This window comes from Choristoneura fumiferana, chromosome 21 (genome assembly GCF_025370935.1).
Source record: "Choristoneura fumiferana chromosome 21, NRCan_CFum_1, whole genome shotgun sequence".
NCBI classification, from domain to species: domain Eukaryota; kingdom Metazoa; phylum Arthropoda; class Insecta; order Lepidoptera; family Tortricidae; genus Choristoneura; species Choristoneura fumiferana.
The window spans coordinates 18171734-18197875 of NC_133492.1; the positions used below are offsets into that span (position 1 = coordinate 18171734).

At 38.6% G+C, this 26142-nt stretch overlaps 1 protein-coding gene across 2 annotated transcripts; it reads right to left on the reverse strand.

Moving 5' to 3' along the window:
- Window positions 1–530: 530 nt before the first annotated feature.
- LOC141439548 (acyl-CoA Delta-9 desaturase) lies at window positions 531–25128 on the reverse strand. Of its 2 annotated transcripts, none has more exons than XM_074103839.1 (6): window positions 24977–25128; window positions 9329–9411; window positions 6806–6936; window positions 6046–6251; window positions 4692–4877; window positions 531–1498 (listed from the first exon to the last, which is right to left on the reverse strand). In XM_074103839.1, exons 2-6 carry the CDS (start codon window positions 9345–9347, stop codon window positions 1255–1257), a joined length of 786 nt encoding a protein of 261 aa, XP_073959940.1. In that variant the 5' UTR covers window positions 9348–9411; window positions 24977–25128; the 3' UTR covers window positions 531–1254. The 2 variants fall into 2 exon arrangements, with proteins under 2 accessions (XP_073959940.1, XP_073959939.1); XM_074103838.1 differs by having other exon boundaries at window positions 9108–9411.
- Window positions 25129–26142: the final 1014 nt, after the last annotated feature.

The window sequence follows — 26142 nt, forward strand, 5'->3', positions numbered from 1 at the left end:
AATTAAAGCGTAAAAAACCGGCCAAGGGCGTGTCGGATACGCCCACGATAGGGTTCCGTAGCCATTACGATAAAAAAAAACAAGTAATATTATGTGCGTTATAACACAATCAAAACACTCTTACTACAGTCGTATCTTCACGGCACTTACGTCCTTTTGTTGAGAAGCGTAGTTTTTCGGTAATAACTCAAAAACGGTATAAATCCGATCATGTTGAAACCAATTTTGGTGTCGGACACGCCCTAAAAAGGGTTCCGTAGCCATTACGAAAAAGTTAAGTAATATTATTACAAACTCTATTCTTTCGCACTCTGGCGACTCCATTCAAACTGTAGTATTCTTCATTTATCGTTCGGAGCTGAGAGCCTTATGTTTGTCTCGTTCTGACTTTCACAAACTCTATTACTATCGCCCTGTCCTGTTTCAGAAACACAACCACCTATGAGCGGTCTAGAAGACCACTAATTTTAAAGGATATGCAATAATTATAGAAATTCAGTTTAAATTTAATAAAAAAGTAATAAATAAAATTTTAACAGTCTATGCTATTTATTTGCAATAAACATTACAAAATAAATCAATAGATTTTTTCATAAACTTAACACATTTCAGTAGGTACTTCTCTTATCCCTACTGTAAAATTACTTACCCGAAGGGGATATGAGATCTCAAAATATATAGGAACATAATATAAAGATCATTATTAAAGTTTCATCAAATTGAATGATCAACTTATACAGGAACATTTTATTTTTATAAAATTGGAAACCCTCAAAACAACCATTTTTGTCGGCAATCGATAATAATTTTTCGAACATTCGAGACAAAATAAATTAGTCTCTTGCATTCAATGATGACACTTATTTTAACCACCTTTTGTGACTGTGTTATTAGGAGGCATGTTTTACTAAAAAATAAAAATTAATGTTTTTTAATCATATTAAGAATGTTAACAAATAAAACACACACAACCACCTGCGTTCGGTCTGGGAGACCACGTATGAATATTACGCAACCACCTACCTACGGTTTCTGAGACCGTTGTCGCCAGTATTATGCTCACTTAATTCAAAGGAATACACATCCAAACTTGTCGACCACATGGCGGCCATTGATTGGCCCCCAGGAAAAGGTACAAGGTCACTAGAAGTTTGTGCGCCGCGATTGCATCGAATTACTATCATTTTTAAATCTGCTAAGGTCTGAGAGACCACACGTAGGTGGTTAAGTGTTAAGCTCAAATGTCTGCTTATGTTAAGCTTTACTCTTATCTTTATTTCTGTTCTTGATAACCGTTTGAACCAGCTGAGGCGATGCTTCTTTGAGGTGATGTGCCCAGCCCAGCTTTGCGAATCCATCCAGCAATAGCGTAGTGATGTTGAGCGAGTACGATAGTTCAGCGGCCCTGTAGTCCCACGGAAATGTATGGTGGTAGTTGTGCCAGCCTTCGCCCATCGCCACCAGGGACACGCCCCAGTTCTCCGTGGGCATTATATCACTGAAAAATAATGAATTGTCAAACGAGTGCATAAAATGCGCCTTAACTCTCAACTCGACTCGCCTCTCAAAAGCCTTAACTTAACTATCAACTCTAACCTGATGAGATTTATGAACAAGTTTTACACTTTGCTTTTCACTCCGATTGGGAGATGATTAAACAGCAATGGTTGAAATAAATGTTCATTTTCTAGCTACCTTTTATTTTTCATGCATTGCGATTTACAGAAAACAATAATACACATAGCAGAGCTCGGTTATCGCCTCAGGTCAGTGGTCGTCAAACTGCAGCCTGCAACCGATATTTTTGCGGCCCACGACACACGCAACGACTTTAGTAGGTAATGGCTTTCAAAACAGATTTTGCATACGAAGATAACTGAATCTATACGCGGGTAGAACAGTTGGGTAGGTATATTTATTACTAGCTTTTACCCGCGGCTTCGCACGCGTAAACTATTCGGTCTGGTCTTCATTGAGGTTGTGTTGTGAATCTGTACAAAATTCAAGACTCTAAGCCCAGTGCTAAAATTTCAAAATTTTTCCCTATCCAAATTCAAATTCAATCATTTATTCAGTAAATAGGCCGCAATGGGCACTTATACACGTCATTTTTTAAAATACCAGCGCTTTCGGAAAGACCAGCATTGCCAAGAAGAATGCGCCGCAAGAAACTTGGCAGAAAGTCATTTTTTCAAAATAAAATAATTACAAATAAAATACTTAAAAACTACAGTAAGTATACAATTAAAGAAAAATTACAAATAATAATAATAATAATACACGGATGTATGGGGTCCCTTATTAGTTACAAAACTATCCCGTAGAAATATCGGGATAAAAAGTAGCGTATGTGTTATTCCAGACGTCCGGCTACCTACATAACAAATTTCATGCCTCTAAGCCCAGCGGTTGTTATTTCGAGATTTTATCCCTAGTTAGTCCGTAGGAATATCGGGTCAAAAAGTTGCCTATGTTTTATTCCAGACGTCCAACTACCTACATACCAAATTTCATGACTCTAAGCCCAACGGTTATTATTCGAGATTTTATCCCTATCCCGTGGAATATCGGATAAATAGTAGCCTATGTGTTATTTCAGAGGTTCAGCTACCTATACACTAAATTTCACGGCTCTAAGCCCAGCGGTTGTTATTTCAAGATCTTATCCCTAGTTATCCCGTGGGAATATCGAGTCAAAAAAGTTGCCTATGTTTTAATCCAGGTTATAAACTAACTTTCCGCAAATTTCATCCAAATCCGTCCAGCCGTTTAAGCGTGAAGAAGTAACAAACATACTCACTCACTCACAAACTTTCACATTTATAATATTAGTAGGATACTTACGTGTATTATTGCTAAAAATTACCTACATTTTATGAAAGTTAGTGCCTAAAATAATATTTAAAAAAATTAAGTATGTTTTCAATTTACTTTAGTTGCCTATACGTATTTAATTTACACCCCTTATCATAATGCTACCGACGACTTTTCAAAAGTAACCCATTTCTGCAGGTGGTAGGACCTTGTGCAAGGTCCGCCCGGATTGCTACCACCATCTTGCTCGCTAATCCTGCCGTGAAGCAGCAGTGCTTGCACTGTTGTGTTTCGGCGTGGAGAGTAAGACAGCCGGTGAAATTACTGGCACATGAGGTATCCCCTCTTAGGCCTCTAGGTTGGCAATACCCCTGGTGTTGCAGATGTTTATGGGCGGTGGTGATCTCTTACCATCAGGAGACCCACTTGCTCGTTTGCCATCCAGTCGAACAAAAAAAAAAAGCCAATAGGTAGTCAATCTGTTCATCAAATATAAAAAAATAACAGTTTATCATAAAAAGGGAAGAATAATTAAAAACATAATTCAAATTCAGCCACATGCTTCGTCAAATTAATAAAAAAATATGTTGTTGTTGTTGTTGTTAGCCTATTCTGTCCCACTGCTGAGCAAGGGCCTCCCTCCAACACTTCCACCGCTCTCTGTCCCCTGCATACAAGGGCCAGTCCTTCAAGAAGAAGTCCAGTTCATCTCGCCATCGCCGTCTAGGTCTGCCAGGTCGCCTTTTCGAGTTGGTGGGCATCCACTCGTCTGGCATGCGGCAAACATGGCCAGCCCAGTCCCACTTCAGCTTAGACGCCGTTCGACCTACGTCAGTGATTTGGGTCATGGAGCGCAGGGCGGTGTTCCGGATCCGATCGACGAGTTTTAAACCTAGCATGCTGCGCTCCATGGCTCGCTGGCAAACCCCGATTTTGAACTTTAGAGCTTCTGTCAAGGACCAAGTTTGACCACCGTAGGTGAGAGTTGGTAGTACGCACATATCCATGAGTTTCCTTTTTAAGGAAATTGGGAAGTTACCCTTCATAAGGTGTTTCATTGACCAATAGCCCCTCCAGGTGTTTTCTGTCCGTCTTTCGACTTCTTTTTCTTGCCTCGCCTGGAAGGAGACTAATTGGCCCAAGTAAATATACCCATGGACATATGCGATATGTTCCCCGTTTATCTCAATCCTACGTTGGGATAAAAATATATAGTTATTAATTATTAATTAGCCAACTATAGTAATTTTCGGATAGGATGGGTACGGTGACACTTTCGTTTTTTCCATTCCACGCCATGAACGTTTCAGGCCAATAATTTATAAAAAAATATACTTGAATTCCGAAAGAACAAAAAAAAATATCTCTATAGCTTAAAAGATTTCGTAATAATAAACAAAAATCACTTAAAAATGTATTATTATGTTTTGAAACTAAAAAGATAAATTGTAATCTCGTCAACTTTCATCGCGTAAAACGGAACTATATTTCAATAGAGCTTGATTTTGATTATCGACCGAATCGATTCCACAATCTTGTCAAATCGTTTGACTCGCATCATCTGTCAATTAGTACGAGAGCGAAGGGCCTTGAATGAGTCTTTGTTTTGAGTGTTTCGTATTTTGATGTTTTGAACTGTTACTTATGATAGTAGTTTATGAGTAAATAGCAGCCTTAGGTATAAAATATACCTAAACTTGGAAGATTCCGTATAAAACACGAAATCCTCAGAAAAATATTACTTAATTTTTTCGTAATGGCTACGGAACCCTATTTTGGGCGTGTCCGACACGCTCTTGGCCGGTTTTTGCCGATTCCACGTCGGCAGATGTGGGGTGACCCTAAGGTTTAGTTTTTACCTGAGGGTAGGTACTCACGGGTTATATGGTTTGTTGCCCCATAGGTGCGCGAAGCTATTGACAGCCCAGGTGAAGTTGAGACTGATAACGTAGCGCATAAGCATCTGCGAAAGAATCGCGTTGTCCCAGCTCTCGCCCCACGCGAGTGGCGGCACCAGCGTCGGCAACACGAAGCAGAACGTCAGTTTGCATACATTGAAGTACCTGCAACAAAATAAAATAAGAACGGCGTACCTATTAATAGAAGTCTTCTTTAGGGTGTTATCCAGTGCTACTACATAATGTACTCGTATGTATGTGTGTAGCAGTATTTTAATTATCTTTTACACTGAGCCACGTCACTTCTCCCTTGTCTATGTTTTTTTTCTGACTGGGGCAAAGGAACTGGCTCATGCATACATGTTTATTTAGCGTTTGGGCTCCACAGAAAACCAGCGTTACTGCACATAATGTGCGGCAACACATGCTGAGAGGAGACCCTTTTTGGTATCCTGCCGTGTCACCTAGTAACATAGTTTTAGTGCTAGTTTTAGTCTTAGTTTTAGGTGGTATTTATGGAGCCAAAATAAACCTTTCTTTTTTCTTTCTTTCTATGTAGTATACATACATACATACATATGTACGAGTTCATATAAGTATATTACATATTATTATGTTACTTAAATTTTCTATATGAAAAATTAGCTGTTACTCCATCCGCGCCGAATTCGTTTATTGATATTCCGCGGGAACTATGCAATTTTTCGGGATAAAAACTATCCTAATCCGTCCCCGGGACGCAAACTATCTGTATACCTACCGAATTTCATCTAAATCGGTTCAGCGGTTTAGATGTGATGAAGTAACGAACAAACAAACAGACTTACAAACTTACGCATTTATAATATTAGTGGGAAGTGGGAAAAAAAAAAGTTTCAATGGTAGGTATCCCCTAAAATCTGCCGTCCTATAGGCCTGCGGCTAAATCCACCACTGCCTGAAAAGTATTTTTTTTACAACATTTTATGTTTTTAAGCGAATTTTGCATCGACCATAGAAGTACCTGGGCGACCGAGCTTTGCTCGGGTTAAAACTCGATAGTAAACATTTTCCCAGAGATAAGACCAAGCTAGATCGATTTGTCATTTCCAAAAACCGTACCAATTTATTACTCATAATACAAGAATTGCACGTTTAAAGGTATTTATCGCGCAAGATATCGTGGCAAAAAAGCGTTTAAAAAACTTCTAGAATTCTAGACAGAGTTGATGTTTTCACTCAGTAGAAATATGCCTGCCTAGGTATATTGAAATGTTCAATACTGTGTAAGGATAAAAATATCCCTAAGCACTTTTGAAAATTGTATCTAGTTGTTATGGCTACGTTTTCTTACTTGGTGTGGAACTGAACGAGAGGGTCAAGCGAGATGTCACGCATTTCAACCTGCCGTCCTAGTCTTATGACTTCAGAGTGCTTCTTCATCATCAGCCAGCCGACGTGGGAGAAGAAGAAGCCGCGACGCGCGTTGTGCGGGTCTGCAGACGTCTCTGAATACTTGTGGTGTATTCGGTGGTCTCGTACCCACTCGTATATCGTGTTCTAGACAAAGAAATTGAACGGCTCAGTGGGCTAAGACATTAGCTAAGACGGACTAAATATCTTGTGCTGGTAATTTTCCTTACGATAGAACACAACGATCACTACCCACATAAAGATTTTTCATCACACTTGCTCGTAAACAGGGTCGTAACATGCAGGCTACCTTGGTTGCAAGCCCCCAAATAAAACCCTCGACCTAAATGTGCTTGTCATGAACCCCAAGGTCGGTAAATGAGTCATTGCGCGTACAAAGTTTCTTGTCAGGAAGCCCAAGGTCGGTAAATGAGTCCATGCCCATACTAATGCTGCTGCGCCGTGCGCGCGCTGCTGCAGGCCCACACGCACGTCAGGCGCATGCTGCTTGAGGAGCGGGAGGGCGGCGCTGCCAAGAGCGCAGCCCAAGGTATCGCCAATATTTGGAAGAATTATAAGTTGGGTGTCAGCCTCCATGTTGCAGTAAATAAAGCTAGGTATTAAAACATGGCCCGGAGCAGAATGTACAGCTTGTTAATGTGACTTTAGTTGTGCAGAAAGCACTTCATCAACTATTTTACCTGTCCTGCCGCCGAGTAGCAAATAAGCAGGATCCATTGAAGCGGTAAAGTGGCCTTATACGAGTGGTGACACCAGTAGCGGTGCACGCCGGCAGTCACTCCGAATCCAGCTACGGTACCAACGACAAAAGCTAGAAGGAAAATAAACGGGTTTGAGTTGAGATAGAACTGAACTTGATTGGTGCAGGTGTTGAAATAAGTTATAAGTCATCGCAATGTTGTGGCAGTAGACAGACACCTCACCCCGCTATCCTTGGCAAAAGAAAATTGGCGCAGTCCTATGGTAATGAGCACGGAAGATCGCAAGAACGTATGGAAGAGCAAGGAGCAACACGGGCGGTTCAACAAAGCTCTAACAGGGCCTGATGTAGACCTTCTCGCGTCGGTGACCTGGCTACGTTTCGGGAACCTCTTTGGGGAAACCGAGGGTTTTGTGTGTGCAATTACGGACGAAGTTATCATGACGAACAACTACCGGAGGTATATCCTGAAGGACGGTATTTGTCGGGCATGCCGCCGTCCTGGGGAGTCACTCAGGCATATTATCTCCAGTTGTTCTCATCTTGCTAACGGTGAGTATTTGCACAGACATAACTTAGTAGCCAGGATTATCCACCACTTGCTCTTCGATACGGCCTTGTAGACTCTGAGGTGCCGTATTATAGGTATGTCCCTGCGCCAGTTCTCGGAAATGGTCGTGCCACGCTCTATTGGGATCGATCTGTCATCACGGATAGGATTATTGTAGCCAATAAGCCTGATATCGTGCTGACAGATCGATCAAACCGCCAGGCAGTGCTCGTCGACAACACCATCCCACATGACGAGAACCTCGTGTAGGCCGAGAAGGACAAACTCAGCAAGTACCTTGACTTGGCTCACGAGGTGACTGCTATGTGGGATGTTGACTCGACGATCATTGTCCCGATAGTCGTTTCGGCAAACGGTCTAATAGCGAAGAGTCTCGACCAACATCTCAAGAGACTCTCGCTAGATGGCTGGATCAAGGGCCAGATACAGAAGGCGGTACTTCTGGACACGGCACGCATCGTCCGGAGGTTCCTCACTCTGCGGCCCTGACCACCGGTAGCTTGGGCCCTGCCCCGTTACCGGCGGCAAACTAGGTTAGGTTTTTATAATATTTTTATTTTGTATGTACTTTTCTGTATTTTACTTTTTATAACTATTATAAAAACCTAAACCTAAGAATGAAAGAAAAATAAAGAACATAATAATTTGGGTCCATATCGGCACGTATAGGTACTTATTGAAAGTCAGAATATAATGTTTTCAGAATGATCGTTTGCCATAACTCTTTTTTCTCCGAGTACAATAATTGTTCAGAATTGTTATTTTAGAAACCTAACCTAACCTATAGTTTTTCTATAGGATGTCCAATTAAAAAATTCAGAAAAATTTAAGTTTTTTATTTTAGAAAAGTTTTAGTGGGGAAAAAAATACGACACACGATTAGGACAAAAATTACGGTATGACTAGCGAAAAGTACCTATGCGAACTTTGGCGCTCCCTAATAATTTATTTGCTAAAATTTGGCACAGCAAGAAAAATACATTAAAACCAAATAAACAATTAAACAACCTTACATAATTTTACATAAGTATGAGTAAAAAGAAAGAAAGAAAGATCAGAAACATCGTAGTATCTACCGAAAGAAGCAAAAAGGGCTAATAATCAAAGACTACAGTATATACATATAGGGATAAATAATCAGCCGAGAGTGATGCGTCTTGTTCGCTAACTGTCCTAATAGAATAGAAGTATTATTCAATTGTCTATTTTATAAGGAGAAAATTTTAAGTAGCTCTGAATGTCTGGAAGTTAAACAGTTGACCGAAAAAGGTCAGAGCGGTAGCTTTACTTCACCGAAAAATTAACAAAGGAAAAAGTTATTTGAAATGAATATTACCTAGCTTCCATATTGTCTAACATAAGTAGGTAGATAAGATAATCTAACATAAATAATTTAATGGTCTGTTTAAACTAACACCACACAAGGATCTTTCCTGTGCCTGTCTCGCGAAAAAATTCGCATTTAGGTACGAGTACACACACAAAAAACATACATATTTATTTAGCTTCTACGTCTTCAGTAACAAACATGCATTTTTCTTTAGTTAAAAGTTACTTCAGACTGTTAGCTATATTCTGATAATAACTCGACTTAATACTGTGATAATTTTTAGTTTAGGTATGTTTATAAGTATTTATAATTATTATATACAATAATCTTACATACCTATCTTAGCGCTTTTATTTATAAACAAAAAAAATATAATCTTACTGAAAACAATGCTCTGCCATTTTGGGTAGTAGCCGATCACCAAGTTGTAACCAGACCATACAAAACTAACTATATGTATTAAAGATATGATTATAATATTTTTCCATATAAGCTGCGTCTGGAATCCCATTTTCTTCTCCCACGCTCGTAAATAGTTTCCTTCGTTGTCGATGGAGTCGTTTTTTGTTTGACTCGAGATTATTGAGCTTTCGATGCGGTACCTTGGTACAAGGCCGTCATCTGAGTCGCATTCAGGCGCCTTTAAAAGGGTCTTCGTGGTCGTGGAGGGAGCCATTATAATGCGCTGTGGACAAAATAATGTTGAATGAAGACGAACAAAGTTGAAGTAGGTACTTAGTTTAGTCTGTACTTAAGTGTTCGCGCGTTTATTTCGATTAATGATTTATTTTTCGATGAAAAAAAGTGTCATTGACGTAACTCGACTCCGTGGCTAATTGTAAAAATTCAAAAAAAAAAATACTTTCCACCCTAGAGATGAAAACGCAATTTTCCACCCGGCTTTCTATCCATAAAGGACCTCCGTAAATTCAAAAAGGACCTCCGTGGTCATTTATTAAACTTACAGATCAGCTCAACATAAGCGCTTTTGTGTAAGATGTGATGTGGTTGTACCTGAGGGTGGGGAGGGGGCTCTGTTGGTTGGAGTTACTGTGTTGCGGTTTGTGTCCCAATGTTGCCAGGCTGCAATAATTTTGTGTGGGTGCGAATTGTGTTATGTATTATCTAAATCTCTTTATTGTACATAGAACATGAAATTAACAGTTAACAAGAGAAACAGCTAATAATATAATATATGGTTGTTATATTTGGACTGTGTGGTGTGTCGCGTAGTTCTGTATCGGATGCCAACCTGGATCCACGTAATATCAGCGTCGAGCCACCTCTAGTGACCCGACAAGTGCTGAGTGGACTCCTTTTTCGCATTAGTATTTTACCTTTAATTTATCTTCTTTTTTTTTCATTTTAGCATGAACATGTCTGTACTTAATTCTTACTTATGCGAAATAAAGATTTATTATTATTATTATTATTATAAAAATTGAACTTTCCGAACAGGAGAGATGAAAAGTTATTTTTCTTTGCTGCTAACCTACCTACAACAATACAATAACTCTTTATTGCACACCAACACAGTAAGCAGTACAGAAAACACAAGTATATACATAGAGATTTCCTAAGGTAAGCTGTAAGGTAGGGTACCTACGTACGTAAGGAAAATGAATCACGTAAGTACCAGCGTACCAGGGTGGATCCTGGTCATAATCAATTTCTCTATGATTTCTTTAGCAAATGTTTGAGATGTCAACATGACGTTAGTAGCACAAAGGGTTCGATTCCCGGTGGGGGCGAATCCTCGGAAAAATAAGGACGTTTGTTCTCGAGTCTTGGGTATTTAATAGTATTTAATATGGGAGGTCCCATACCATTGCCCTTGTAAAAAATTTTGACACCAATTTAAATATTGTATTTTTTTTGTTTTTAAGTACTTATGTATCTATCTATTTATTACCCGACTGCCCGAAGGAGGGTTATGTTTTTCGAGCGTACCGTCCGACGAATAAAGCCACTTCTGCAAAATTGGTACTTTTCGCTAGGGGCATTTGAATTTTCGCTTAGTTTAATTTGATTATAGCTTTGTAAGTAATAGAAATTCGTCAATGCAATTAAGTATAGTTTTTACTAGAGTTGTCAGGATTACTTTTTAGTAGCAATTTTTTTTAAATGTTAAGGCTTTCAAGGAATTCTGGGTCTTAAAGTAATATGTAACTGTTTTCGTGGGAACGCACAGCCAAAAATTCGGTGTTAAGAGAATATAGAACTATCTTTGTCGGAGTTTGACTTTGTGAACCGAGGTCTATAGGCATATAAAACTTTATTCCTCGGATATTTTGTTTATTTTTTCAACAACATGTAACTATCTATCTATCTATCTTCTACGCCGTTAGCAATAGAGTCATGTTCAGATATTTTTTATCAAATTTTAGCTCACATGTTTATGAACTCGACTGTACGTGATTATTCGCAATGACGAAATAAATAATAATTAATGCTTATTACAAACAACATTGCCCATTAGGTACTCACAATATGACACTTGTTCCTTGTTCTTGTTTGTTATGATCGCACATGAAAATTATATAAAAAGTTTTAAAAGTAATGTATTTCATCATCATCGTGATCATCACATCTGCAGGATGTCCACTCTTGGACATAGGCCTCCCCCATAGCCCTCTAGTTGCATCCACCGCGAACCCGCCGCTTTAACTAGGTCATCCTTCCATCTCGTTGGAACTTTTCAGCCCCAACAGCCATACGTTCTCCATCCTATAATGGCCTGCCTATTGCCACGACTTCAACGAGCTAATTTGTTTGGCCATGTCGATAATGGTGACCCTTGTTCTTCTACATATCTCCTCATTTCTAATTCGATCTTGTAGAGAAATCCCGAGCATAGCTCTCTCCATAGCTCGCTGAGCAACTCTGAGCCTATTTATAAGGGCTATAGTGAAGCACCACGTCTCCGAGATCCATATGTATTGTCATCACTGGCAACACACATTGGTTTAAAAAGACTTTCGTCTTAAGGCACTGAGGAATTTTGAACGAAAAAACATTGCTGAGTTTTCCAAACGGTGCCCATCTGTGTTGGATTCGACGATTGGTCAATCTTCTCGAAGTTGAACTTACCTAATTTGACGGTTTTTTCTATGTATTTGTATACATATGCGTCAACAACTTCAGGAACCAAATTCTCAACCAAAATAGGAGTAGACACCTGTTCTTGACACTCGATTGAGGTTTTCGAGTAGCGTACTGAGTTCTTCCATCGACTTTGCCATAACCACGATATCGTCGGCAAACCGAAGGTGAGTGATGTATTCGCCGATGAGATGCCTAGTCCTTTCCATTCCAGAAGCTTGAAGGCGTCTTCCAAAGCGGCAGTAAACAGTTTCAGAAATATGACATCTACGTATCTTACGCCTGTTTTTAAAGGAATCGCCTTCGAATTCTGTTCGTGTACTCGGACCGATATAGTGGCGTAGTTCTGTATGATCCCATTTTACTATATCAAATGGAAACATTATTTTATTCTCATTTTGTTTGTGTTTCATTAAACTGTGTTTTCATTTCGTTTATTTTACTGTTTTTATTTTACACTGCGGTTCTACTAATCTTGTGTTCTTAGGAAAAAAACACAAGATTAGTAGAACCGAAATGCAAATGAAATGCTAAGAAGGGTTCGTTATTAGATTTAGGTGTTTAATCTCATGATTTTAATAAACTTCACAGACCTATATATTCATTAAACTCCTTTTATCTTAGATATTTTACAATACTCTGCCATGGTATTTATTAATATGCTTTATTTGAGAATGTCATATTATATAGCCATAGTTGTTCCTCTCAAGTAATCATGGATACAACTTGCCCTTGGTCTTCTAACAGCATTTCGTAACATACTATAGCATTCTATATTCCTAGTTAAATTAGTTATTTTCTAGTAATGTGTTCTTATATATATAGGTAGATAATTAACCTGTCTTCTCCCAGAGGCACAAATTTGTGCCCAAAATCCTTCGATCCTGTTTTCCTGGGAGATGACAGATTTAATTGTAGCTTAAATTCAGACCAACCGATCTTTCCCCTCGCTAAACGTACCATATGGGTTACTTAGGATGAACACAACGAAGGGTCAATCATCTTATTTAGGCGCTAGACAACCACTAGACGATCACATGGCCAAACCGCATCATCACGCTATCATATAGTAGGTTTCATACATCTCAGTAGGATTCTTAAGCTGAAGTTATATAGGTAGGCTGCACAAAGGTAGGTCATAGATTTTGAGCTTAGGAGCTTTTGATTAAATTAGCCGTTAGCTTCAGGAGCTTTGAGCTTTTAGTCAGAGCTTTTTGAGGTTGAGCTTAGGGTAAGCTTTGAGTAGAGGGGAAGTTTTAGTTAAAGGTTAAGGGGAAGTTTTGTTGGGGGGTGCGTTACAAGACCAATGTCTATTACGGCGCGTCACCGTTTTTTAAGAGTCGCCAGTACGCTCGCCGCTGATCGCATTTACCTACAAAAGTAGTATCGTTCTAATTTACAAATAACACGTTGAAACAAAGTTAAACTTTGCGACTGTAATGGGAGCAACTGTTTTGATGTTTATAATTAGTTTTCGTTCATATTTATTGGAACAGAATAAAATCACATTAATTTTAAGTTTCGTATGAGAAATAATTTCCATTTCTTTTTCCAGTTATTGTTGTTTTTTTTTTTGTTACATTTTATTTTAACCAAAACGAATTATAATCATCGTAATGGCTGCTCCCGTTATAGTTGCAAAGTTGCGTTTTGATCGGGAGTACTGCTTGTAAATTAGAACGAAACTACGTTTGTATAGGGACGCGAGCGTAAAAGAAACTTTTTTTAAAATGTAATAGCAGACAAACAAGCAGACGGTTCACCTGATGTTAAGTAATTACCGTCGCCCATAGACATCCACAGCACCATCAGGGCTGCAGATGCGTTGCTGGCTTTGCAAGAAATGGTACACTCGCTTTCTGAAGGTAGCCATATCGTAATGAGTTGGAAAAACCTCGGCCGCCAAACTGTTCCATAAGCAAGCTCACGTCTCACAGTCGAATCGTATCCGTACCATCGTCGCCAAATAGCCGCTATTTCAAAGGAAGCGTCGGCACACTAATATTTCAGAAGAAGAACCGCAGTACCTCACTAAGGCACTTGTCCCACCGCCGACGATGAGCGAGAAGCGAGCAGAGCGAGTAACTAGAAAGGAGTGGGCGAGCAGTGAAAAGCGCGAGTTCGAGCACGACGGGCGATTACTCGCTCCACTCGCTCGAGCCGGGTGGCCGCCAAGCTAACAGCGCTGAGCGAGTATCGCTGAGCTAGTTTTATAGCTCAGCGAGTTTTATAGCTCTTGTCGCTGCGACAAAAGATGTAAGAGCGAGTTCTCGCCAGCAGTGTGAACCGCCAGCGATCAACTATTAATATATGTGTCTCTTTTACTCACACAGGATCTTATATCTTTTGTTCGTTTCTTGAGCGAGAAAATAGTCGATAGCCAATCGTTTCCTCGCCGGCGGTGAGACAACTGCCTTATCTTCGATTCTTGACTCCACACATACAATCAAAACTACACTCTATCTAACAAAACCCAAAGTGCATTTTGCTTTATTGATAAACGTGTAAAAATGGAATGTGGACTCTGTTAGTATGAGAATAAGGGTCTTTTGAGGTGAAGTGTTGAATTAATTCGGGCCGACACGTCCCAGTATCGGTCTTTTCTTATGCCTTTGTTCTTAATGTTCATTTAGTATTCTATATGTTATTGGTAGGTATACATTTTATAGGTTTTATCGTGTGTGTTGTATTCACTTGCCGTTGGTACACTCACCTGCATTAATATTTACCAAAGCGAAGCATAAAAAATTTGATACGTCGTACCGACCCTAGAAATAGATTCGTATCAGATATTTATGCGCGTTTTGTTATGTCAGATTTATATGCTGGTGACTGTACAGGTAAACCAACGTTTCTCAGCTCGTAGTATTAACACACAGGAGGGTTTTTTTTTTATTCGACTGGATGGAAAACGAGCAAGTGGGTCTCCTGATGGTAAGAGATCACCACCGCCCATAGACACCTGCAACACACGGGGTATTGCAGATGCGTTGCCAACCAAGAGGCCTAAGATGGGATACCTCAAGTGCCAGTAATTTCACCGGCTGTCTTACTCTCCACGCCGAAACACAACAGTGCAAGCACTGCTGCTTCACGGCAGGATTAGCGAGCAAGACGGTGGTAGCAATCCGGGCGGACCTTGCACAAGGTCCTACCACCTGCAAAAACAACGTACTACAACGGGCTACAACGTAATTCTAAAATTGAAATTCGAATCGTGCCATCCCTCTCACTCTCGTATAAAATAATGTAAACGTCAGCGGGACGGCAAGATACGAAGTTCGAATATTGCACTTCGTAATATCACGTCTACAAGAAAGTTTACCTTCTAAAACAAAAGTTCTAAGACAAAAATACTCGTAGCTTAGTTTTGTGAGTAGAATCGAACCTTGAATTTAAATCCCCATGGCCAGACACCCTGTATTAACGAAACCTCACTGTCGTCAAAATGGCTTTCACTATAATCGGGCCCCAAAGTACCGTTATTTAATTTCGTATTCAATTATTTTTATTATCATTCAAAGAAAAAAAATAGGTTACCACGGGACGCATACCAAGTTATATGGCAAATATAGATACACACAGCGGCCAAAAATCTGGCCCTCAAATGTATGCAGAAATAGGTAATTTTGTATGGAGAGTGGGCCAAGTTTTGTGCCGCTCAGGTTAAGTACTTTATATTGCAATGCCCTTGCAGGGTGAATGTTTGAAGCACTAATAACATCAACGGCTCTTCAAGGCTAGAGTGAATAAGATGTTACTAAATCAGTGAGATGGGCCAATCAACTACTTTACCCACACTTTGGGCGTGTCCTGCGTTACCAAAAAATCGTACTTCCAACAAGATATTTCACGGTTTAATAGGTTGAACTTACGTAGCATGGCATGTATTCATGTACACCATCAATTAAATTACTGAAAAAACATGTTTACTTACAAAAATCTGCAATTGTTTGAAAAATTTCGCGGATAGATTAGTTTGGGTAAAATAGTTTTGTTGATTGGTCCATATACCCTTTTGGCCTCATCTATAGGGGTTAATCACGGTCAGTTTGATGTAAAAAATAACCATGTAATTATACAACACGTGAGTAATAAGACATTTGAATTTGAGCTTAAAAAAGTTGCAGGTAAATGTTGGCCTTATGCAATAGCTTCAAAAGCTTAATTTTATAAAGATTAATTAAAAGTAATTAACATAAGGTAGCCACTAATACTTGAGGCTGCTGTATAAAATAGCTATAAATAAATGAAAAGTTTAAAAGTCTCGCGGAATTCGCCGAGAAACTTTTACACAACTTATTTAATAACTCCCGTAGCATGGCACGGGGCAGGGAGAAAAATGGAGGGGAAGTCGTTACTATTATCACAAAGTAGCATGTATGTACCTCCTGATAATTTCTGTAGAAAAAGTGTGATTGGAATGGTTTAAAATGTCACTTTTTTATAAAGCCAGCGCTTTCAGAAAAATCGTCGTTGCCAAGAAGAATGCGCCGCAAGAAATTTGTCTTAGTTTTTTTTTTTTCAAATCTTATACAAAATTTACAACTTTTTATTTTACTCGACTGGATGGTAAACGAGCAAGTGGGTCTCCTGATGGTAAGAGAACCTAGAGGCCTAAGATGGGATACCTCAAGCGCCAGTAATTTCACCGGCTGTCTTACTCTCCACGCCGAAACGCAACAGTGCAAGATGCAAGAGCAAGATGGTGCTAGCAATCCGGGCGGACCTTGCACAAGATCCTACCACCTGCAAAAGATTTTCTCAACTGTGAAATTAGCAAACCAATTAAATTACAAATAAAATAAAAATGTAAGCCTTAGTCATAAATATATACAGTTATTAAGCTCGGTTTATGAAGAATTCGTTTTGGTATCTCTATTCCGGAATGGAAAAAATCATTGGAGTAATTTACGAAAGCTTTTTCCTCGAAACTTAACAGCGTTTTATTTTACCATCCTTCTAATATATATAATTATAATGTGTTTATCATAACAGGATACAAAATGCTATTTTTTATCAAAATTCATACGCACCATCAACTTCGATAACATTTTTGTAAAAACGTAAAAAACGGCGGACGGAATGTATCAACCAGTGCGACAAAAAAATCACTGCATTAATCGTTAAAGTTTTTAGTTTTTACGGCTTATTTCCTTCTCGTTTGAATATACTTATTATAAGAAATGATGCTCATAGTATCAATTAACTTTTTATAAAATCTAAAAACAGTACCAATGCCAAATCAAGTTTGATCAAAGTTTTTGTGGCTTTCAGTTTGCACTTTTTAGGGTTCCGTACCTCGAAAGGTAAAAATGGAACCCTTATAGCATTGCTTTGTTGTCCGTCCGTCCGTCTGTCAAGACCCTTTTTCTCAGGAACGCGTGGAGGCATCAAGCTGAAATTCATATTAAATACTACCGTACTGTCTCTTTTGGAGCTGTGAAAAAATCAAACTTCTAAGCCAACGCAATCAAAAGATACAGCCGTTTATGCCGCAAATTTCCGCAATTTTTTTGAAACTCGCAATGAATCAAATCTACAGGGTACTTCCCGTGAACTCGGAATCTTGAAATTTGGTACGAAGCAACGTCTTATAGCACAGATAAAGGAAAAATTGCGAAAACCGTAAATTTAGTTACATCATAATTAAAATATTTTTAATAATTTTAAAGTTACTACCTACAGGTTTGTACGGAACTTTCGGTGCGCGAGTCCGATTCGTACTTGGCCGGTTTTTTTTAAACTGATACATTCTAACTTCTTCTTTGCTCTTTCGCACACTTAGTAGAGAGATGGGTCATTTTTACTCGCTAAATCGCACAGTACGCAGTACGGATACTTCGCATTCGAATCGCGGACATCAGACCATTTTCTACAGACGATTGCATCTTTGTCCCTGTCAAAAACAGTCCCGTTTTGTTTTCCACTCCGCACCGCCTTGCCCGATGGCTGGCGCGGACGCCGCTTCCCGCTTTAATCCATCGCAGTATTAGTCGCTGAAGTCCAAATTTAGCCTAATCCGATCTGTAGCCTTTTCTGTCTTTTTGCAACGAGTTACGGTCTTAGAAAATGAAATGAAATAAATGAAAATGAAAAGATTGATTCGGGACACACACATATAAATAATAGATACAGAACAAAAACCTAATAATAATAAAGTGAAATAAAATAAAATGAGAAAACAAAATACAAAACAAAAAAATAAAAAAAAAAATACTTATTTTCTTGTGCCCGAAATGGTCCCGCCTCAGCATGCAATGCGGACTCCTTTGGTGGAGCCAGCGCTGGTCTTCCGGCGAGACCATCATCTTAGGTCTTCAAAATGGCGAGAAATAAAATACGACCATCATTATTAACATGCATGCGGTGGATGCAGGCCGCATCAAACTGAAGCTCTACAAGGATTTCGATTGAATTTGGAATGTAGATAGTAGCCGAGTGTACTGCCTTTTCGCATAATTATTGTTTGCCAAATGTTTAATTTCCCAACTATCAAATTTGTCTGATACCAAAAAAAAAAACTCGGTGTATTTTCTTGGTTTTATAGAACACATGGTTACAATATGGTTTCAGAGAAAATCATGACTTGGGAAATAAATCATTGGGGAAATTAAACATTTGGAAAAAAAATTGTGTGAAGCCGCAGAGAACCGGAAGCCGTCTGGAATAACACATAGACTACTTTTGTCCCGATATCCAAAAATCCGCACAAAGCGTTTTCGTTCTTCCTTCATCAACCGCACAGCAAAAGAGTGGAATTCCCTGCCTGTGACTATGTTTCCTGAACACTACAATTTGGCCACTTTCAAGTCCAGGGTGAATGAGCATTTACTAGGCAAGCGCGCTCCATCGTAGGCCTCATCCTCGCTCTCCATCAGGCGTGATTGTGGCCAAACGCAAGCCTATACTGTATATATCTCGGGACAATTCACACCAATTGACCTAGTCCCAAAGTAAGCTTAGCAAAGCTTGTGTTATGGGTACTAAGCAACGGATAAATATAATTATATAGATAGATACATACTCAAATACATATTAAACACCCAAGACCCGAGAACAAACATAAACATTCGTATTTCTCATACAAATATCTGCCCCGACACGGGAATCGAACCCGGGACCTCAAGCTTCGTAGTCAGGTTCTCTAACCACTAGGCCATCTGGTCGTCGATCTCGGTCTCAGTCCCCACGGGATAGGTATAAAATCTCAAAATAACAACTGCTGTGCTTAGAGTCATGAAATTTGGTACTTTTGTTTATAACGCAACCTCAATAAAGGCCACAATGAAATTCCAACGGAAATTTTGAAAATTGCGGAATTTCAATTCAACTGCTATTACCTATTGATATACGCGTGCGAAGCCACGGGTAAACACGAGTATTACATATTTTACCCTTCTCATCCTCTAAAAGTAGGTCAATATAGCCTTACGAGGCTGGAGTACCTAAAGTGAGTACTTTGGTCCCTAGGGAGTAAAAGTAACTAATTTTTTAATTTACTTCGAGTGACTTAGATAAACTCAAACAGCCAGTTCTTGAGTTTTTGGCATAAAATAAGATTGTGTTTGGACCATTTTCATGACGAAAATGTTACGTTCTTACTCTACGTGGTCTTAGTTCTATGCTTTTTCCGCATAGAAGTAAGCGCCATTCTAATAATTCCAGTTTGTGTATGGACCATTTTACCGATGCGATTTTGTTATATCTGTGTTTGTTTGGAAAAAAATACTTACCGTGAAAACTTTCAAATCGTTGTAGAGCGTAAATCATAAACGGTTAAAATAAAATGATTATTCTCACAATGTCGTCAAGTGATAGTGAAAATTATGTTGTCGAGCAAAGAGCAAAAGACATAATTGATAATCTTTTGCCGCCGAAGTCTACAAAGATTTATTTATAAACCTATGATAGTTTTATGGACTGGAGGAATAAAAAACGCATTAATTCATTCACAGAAATGACTATTTTTTTCTCGCAATCGAAGTGAAAAATAGAGTTTTCACCTCCAGACTAAAAGTCAATATAAACCCTCGGATAAATAGACACCCTCGCTAAAGCTCGGGTGGCTATTGGCTAACCACCTCGGTTATATATTGGCTTATTTTAGTCCCTCGATAAAAAATATACTATTATGTCAGTCTTGAAATATGAATGCAGATTAAAATTGAACTGTAACTACGGGATCAAACGGTTATAACTTTGTCAACTTGCTCATAGTTCATAGTCTAATCGAGAGTTCAAGACAAAACATGGCTGAAACTAATCTCTAGTTTAAAAGTCAGACCTGAAGATCGTCGGGGAGAGTCATAAGGGTCGGGAAAATAACATTCTAAGCTGGTAATAGTCTGTGTGGCTTTAAAACACAGATCGAATTTCATTCGTAATTAAGTAATAGGGTACCTTCTTAGGTTTTTTTATCAAAGAGCTGACAAACGAGCATGCGGGTCACCTGATGGTAAGGGATCACCGCCAACCCATGGACACCTACAGCATTAAAAAATATATCTTGTGGCCGTTGACCAGTACAATTGCAACGAACACAAGAGGCCTCGACACCTTAACACTAGGTCACTGAGACCTGATAAGAGGCCGCATTATGTTGAACCAAAAAGTTGTAATTACTATGGTGAAAGAACATTGAACTATTTGACTCCTCGAATTTTTAATACCATAAGGTTTCCGTATGATAATATAAGTAAAGCTGCCTTTAAGACTAAACTTAAAAATGCACTATTAGTGGTGTATACCAAGTAGCAAAAGTAGTTGTTAAATTGTAGGTTGTTAATTTAACTCGGCTACATCTTGGTGTTAATATGCATGTCTTCGCTAAAATGTTAATATCATTAGCATTAGAATAACTCAAACTTCGTAAACAATTAATTAATGTGATTTGAGCGCGGCGCGCCAACAAACTGGTCACTCCAGTTTGGCGCATTTATTGTATTGTGTGAATTGTAATTTTTTATAATATATATGAATAAATGGCTTCTATTCTATTCTATTCTATTAGGACTGCGGGTGCGTTACCGGCCTAAAGGGGGGGCAAGGGTAAAGGGGGGAGGAGAGCTGGGTTGTTGAGGTAAAAACAGTATTAATATAATTAGCTTGTCAGTTAGATAAAAAAAACATTTAAAAAAAAACCTGACTGAATAAAATACTCAAAAAAAGAAAACAAGACGTGAATGTAGTGGTCTAGAAATCTATTAAGTACGAGTTCATGCCAGCCTACATAAGTCCCACTGCTGGGCACCGGCCTCCTCTCAGAACAAGAGGGCTTGGGCCATAGTTCCCACGCGGGCCCAGTGCGGACTGGGAACTTCACACGCACCATTGAATTGCTTCGCAGGTTTGTGCAGGTTTCCTCACGATGTTTTCCTTCACCGCAAAGCTCGTGGTAAATTTCAAATATAATTCCGCACATGAATTTCGAAAAACTCAGAGGTGCAAGCCGGGGTTTGAACCCACGACCCTCTGCTTGAGAGGCGATAGGTCAAACCACTAGGCCACCACGGCTTCAGAAAAAAAAAGTACGAGTAGCTAACTTAAACTTCAACAGTCGGGACCCATTAGCTTTTTTTTTTACTTCTTTATCTTACCTGATGGTAAGAGATTACCACCGCCCATAGACACCTGCAACACCAGGGGGATTGCAGATGCGTTGCCAACCTAGAGGCCTAAGATGAGATACCTCAAGTGCCAGTAATTTCACCGGCTGTCTTACTCTCCACGCCGAAACACAACAGTGCAAGCACTGCTATTTCATGGCAGGATTAGCGAGCAAGATGGTGGTAGCAATCCGGGCGGACCTTGCACAAGGTCCTACCACCTGCAAAAGCTTATACTTACTAAGAATTTTTGAGTTGGTCACTATTTGAATGGGTGTTGAAATTTAAGTTAGCTACTTAATAGAGTCCTAGACCACTACGTCCACGTCTTGTTTTCTTCATTTTAGTATTTTTTAACGCAGTCGGGTTTTTTTTATTTAGTGTTTAATTTCATACTTTTTTTAATATTTTCGTGAAAACGGTAAATAAAAACACATGACTTGTATATATTTTTGGAATCTCTTTTTAAATCCCTTCATTTTGAGACCATGCTCGATGTTTAAATAAAAAAAAAATCTTTTATTAATTAAAAAACAATTTTTTTCTTTTTTTTTATTCGACGCCAAATTTGGTGCCAACAATCTGCCATTTTGATTTTTTGAGAATTTAATGTACCCAGTGTCACTCGTGTGAAACTTCAGTGTATCGTTGTTGTTTTTGTGTTCTGTAATATACGAGTATTATAAGCCTATTTTCAATGTATGCGATTAAATAATAACTCCTTCATGGTAAAACGGCTGGACGCATTTAGTTGAAATTTTGTACGTATATATGGTGTCTGTAATATCTCATAAGCTACTTTTTCTCCCGATATTCCCACAGCATAGGGATAAAATCTTGAAATTTCAACCCCTGGGTTTAGAGTTATGAAATTTTGGACAGTTATTCTTAACACAACCTCAATGAAGACCGCGATGTAAATTTTGGGAATTCCCAGGGGAATTTTATAAAATCCTGGAATTTCAATTGTAACTACCAGATCTAATAGTTTAAGCGTGTAAAGAAAGCCGCGGTTAAACTCTAGTAAAAATATACATTTGTAACTCATATTTTATTTATAACTTTTTGTATTGTAATATTTCTGTATCAAGTAATAACAAGTAATAAGTGATATTCAAGCATCTTCCGACGTTCTACAACTCACGTACAAAAATCTATAAATAAATATTTTCAATACAATACAACACCTAAACCGAAATCATATTATGCAAAGTGCCCATAAACATATCGTATTCCAATTAAAATGTTGTCACCAAATTGCTCTTATGTTTCGAGACCGTCTCGCAAACTCGTTAATTAAAGACTTTGATGTCTGTTTCGAGATTAGATAAATGCCTCCAGTGTTGTCCTTTGAGCTTGCAAATTGGAGACACCCTACAATTGTCGCCTTAGATTTATAGGTTACTACGGACTCGGTTTTGCTTGTGTGAAATGTTTTGCCGGAGTAAGATAAAATTTACATTTTTTAAATGTATGTACTTTAATGTACGTGTGTATATGAATACTCGTAAGTTGGATGGAAAGGAAGACCAATGAGGAAACCTTGAGAATGGTTGAAGAACGGAGAACAATCCTCAACACGCGGGAATATGATCGGGGATTTGATACGACACACGACTTCAAAACAATTCTGAAAGGAAAGACTACATCCATCAGATATAAAGTCGGCGGCGCATCGTATCAAGAGGATGGCTCAAAGGAGGGATGTGTAGAAGATACTCCACCGACAAGAGTATAACTCTTAAGCTAAAGAAGAAGAGAGAAATTTTTATGTGGTTAAGATCGCGGGATCGACGAGGATGCGGAAAGCTCAAGACCGGTTTGAGTGGAGTCTTGTGGGAGGCCTATGTCCAGCAGTGGACGTCTTTCGGCTGACATGATGATGATGATGATTTTAATGTAGAGTATTAAATACTCATCATTATATGTAAAGTAATATAAAAAGTAATTTATTTAAAGTATACGAGCATAAGCAGGGATCGTAAAATGCGAGAAAAATCGATTGAAGTGAAGTAAATACACGTAAATTTTACGTAAATGTTTTTATGGTATGTTTGAACGGCCATTCTAATTTTATTGTGCACTGTCTAATTACCGTACCACTTTTTGCCCGCACTAGTGACATTGTATTTAGACTCGAGTGCACAAATCAATGTAAATGAATTCCATCCTTTTTCTAGATCTGCACTCAGTTTCGGTGCCGTGTCGCTTTTGCCTGACAAAAAAAGCGGTAAGTACGGTAATTAGTCAGGTGCACGATAAAATGAGAATGGCCGTGAAAAGGTACATGATAGTTTGACATAAACAGACAAAACGAGTCACTATCGCAGTAGAAACTTCAGGTCTGCTAACCCTGGAGATCAAAGATCTCTGTTCGACTTTGTCAAAACAAAACAACAATTACGTAAAGGCACGTCGTGTGTTCGTAATAATTGTAATAAGTAGCCTTAAATAGGTTGAGGAAGTTCATTTGACTGGTTTGGTAAGGCAGGCAAAGAAGAATTATATAAATGAATAATATATACTGACGACATGATAGCCAGGTAGTTAGGGAACCTTACTATGAAACTTTGGCGAAGCGTTGGCAGGCCTCCCACCAGGTGGACTGACGACATCGTGAGAGTAGCGGGAAACCGGTGGATGCAAGTGGCAAGTTGTCGTTCATTGTGGCGCTCTAAGGGGGAGGCCTTTGTCCAGCAGTGGACGTCTTCGGGCTGATGATGATGATGATGATGATGATGATGACTATGAAACTTGAGTTCCCGGGTTCGATCCCCTGGGGGGGGCTGATATTTGTATGAATAAAAATAGCTATTTAAGTATATACCGGGTGTGGCCTGTAAAACGAGCAAATAATTAAAACGTAGATCGTATTCGTTAAACTAAACAACATTAGTTCAGCGACTTTCAAAAATAATGGAGTCTTTAGATTTTCCTTTTTTCATAAAAATTAAATACTGCAATCAATGTACGCCATTGAACACAACTGACGTCGCCTGACACGCTACACACATCAACCATTTTGCTTTACATTGCTTCTTTGAATAAACTTTAAAGTGTAATAAAAATTTAAAACTTATTATTTTTAAAAGTCGCTGAACTAATGTTGTTCATTTTAACGAGTATGGTCTTTGTTTTAATTTTTTGCTCATATTCAGGCCACACCCGTTATATATATGTATATGTTTAGCCGTAGTCTAGGTATCCAATAGTACCTACAAGCTTTGCTTAGTTTGGCACTAGGTCAGTTGGTGTCGACTAATGATGATTTAGGGCAATTGACACAAACCAGTGGACCTCAAATAAAGTATTATCTCATTTTACATATTGAAGTAGTATTCCATGTAGGTAGTTAATAATTGTATGACAACTTAATAATTTCGTAAATATGCAAAAATATTTAAAAATTTAGTTCCATACATTGCATTAATTATATAACGAACTTGATGTATGAAAATAGCAAATTTTATTCAGATCACGTTAGAAATTTCATCCTGTATATTTCCTACAAAACAATTAAAAGACACATTGTACACTTACCCAGTTATGGCGATGGACGTACTCGAAGATTACTATAACATTTAGCGTCCGCGGTTAAAGTAAGTAATTATAATTATCTTTATTAATAAAAAAAAAAAGTTTCGGTAGAGTACGAAGACGCGTAGCAGAACTAGTAAACGCGCTGTATGGAGGAGATGTGAGTTTACTATGGAGCATGGAGGCGGTTGCGCTGGTTTTTTATCGATCGTGGATATCCGTGGAGATGACGTGAGACTATCGGCTCGCAAAAAGTCAAAGTCAAAGTCAAAATATCTTTATTCAATTTAGGCTATAACAAGCACTAATGAATGTCAAAAAAAAAACTACCACCGGTTCGGAAAAATCTCTGTTGAGAAGAATTCGACAAGAAGTTCAACGAGGTACTTGTATATATTTTTAAACAGATTTACAATATTAATAAATGATATCTATACTCATACATCACAAGTATTTAACACAACTTTATTTTTAACACAGTAGGTTAGCTATTTAAAGTAAGGGATCGCTAATGCGGATCGGAATTATTTCCAAATATCCCTGTCCATGATATAATCATTAACTTTATAATACGCCACGCAAAGAACTTCTTTGATTTAATTTTCGTACGTAAGGGACAGGATTTTGATTACAAGATATGCTAAGTTATTAACGATATTTTGTTGGGTTATCGGTGACTCAGCACACAATTGAATTGATTTTGCTTGATAAAAGAGGGAGTTTATATATTTCCAATTTATTTTTTTGGTGGTGGAAGCATTTTACACTTCCACTAAACGTAGTTGAAGATTAATAAACTTTTATGATGGGGTTATGATCGCATATCCTAAGATGTGTAACTATCCGAGGGACCTCCTACATCCCCGCAATTTTTAGGGTTCCGTACCCAAAGAGTAAAAACGGAAACCCTATTACTATAAGACTGCGCTGTCCGTCCGTCTGTCCATCTGTCACCAGGCTGTATCTCATGAAACGTCATAGTTAGACAGTTGAAATTTGCACAGATTATGTACTATAGCCGCTATAACAACAAATACTAAAAACATAATAAAATTAATATTTAAAGGGTCTCCCATACAACAAACATGATTTTTTGCCGTTTTTTGCTAATGTCTAATGAACGTTGTATAGATGGTACGGAACCCTCCATGCGCGAGTCCGACTCGCAC

Coding starts and splice junctions, on each gene's coding strand:
- LOC141439548 (XM_074103838.1), bottom strand. CDS start 9,402: ATGGCTCCCTCCACGACCACGAAGACCCTTTTAAAGGCGCCTGAATGC. Junction 6,252..6,805: donor GCTACTCGGCGGCAGGACAG/GTAAAATAGTTG, acceptor TTCTTTGTCTAG/AACACGATATACGAGTGGGT. Junction 1,499..4,691: donor GGCAACAAACCATATAACCC/GTGAGTACCTAC, acceptor ATTATTTTTCAG/TGATATAATGCCCACGGAGA.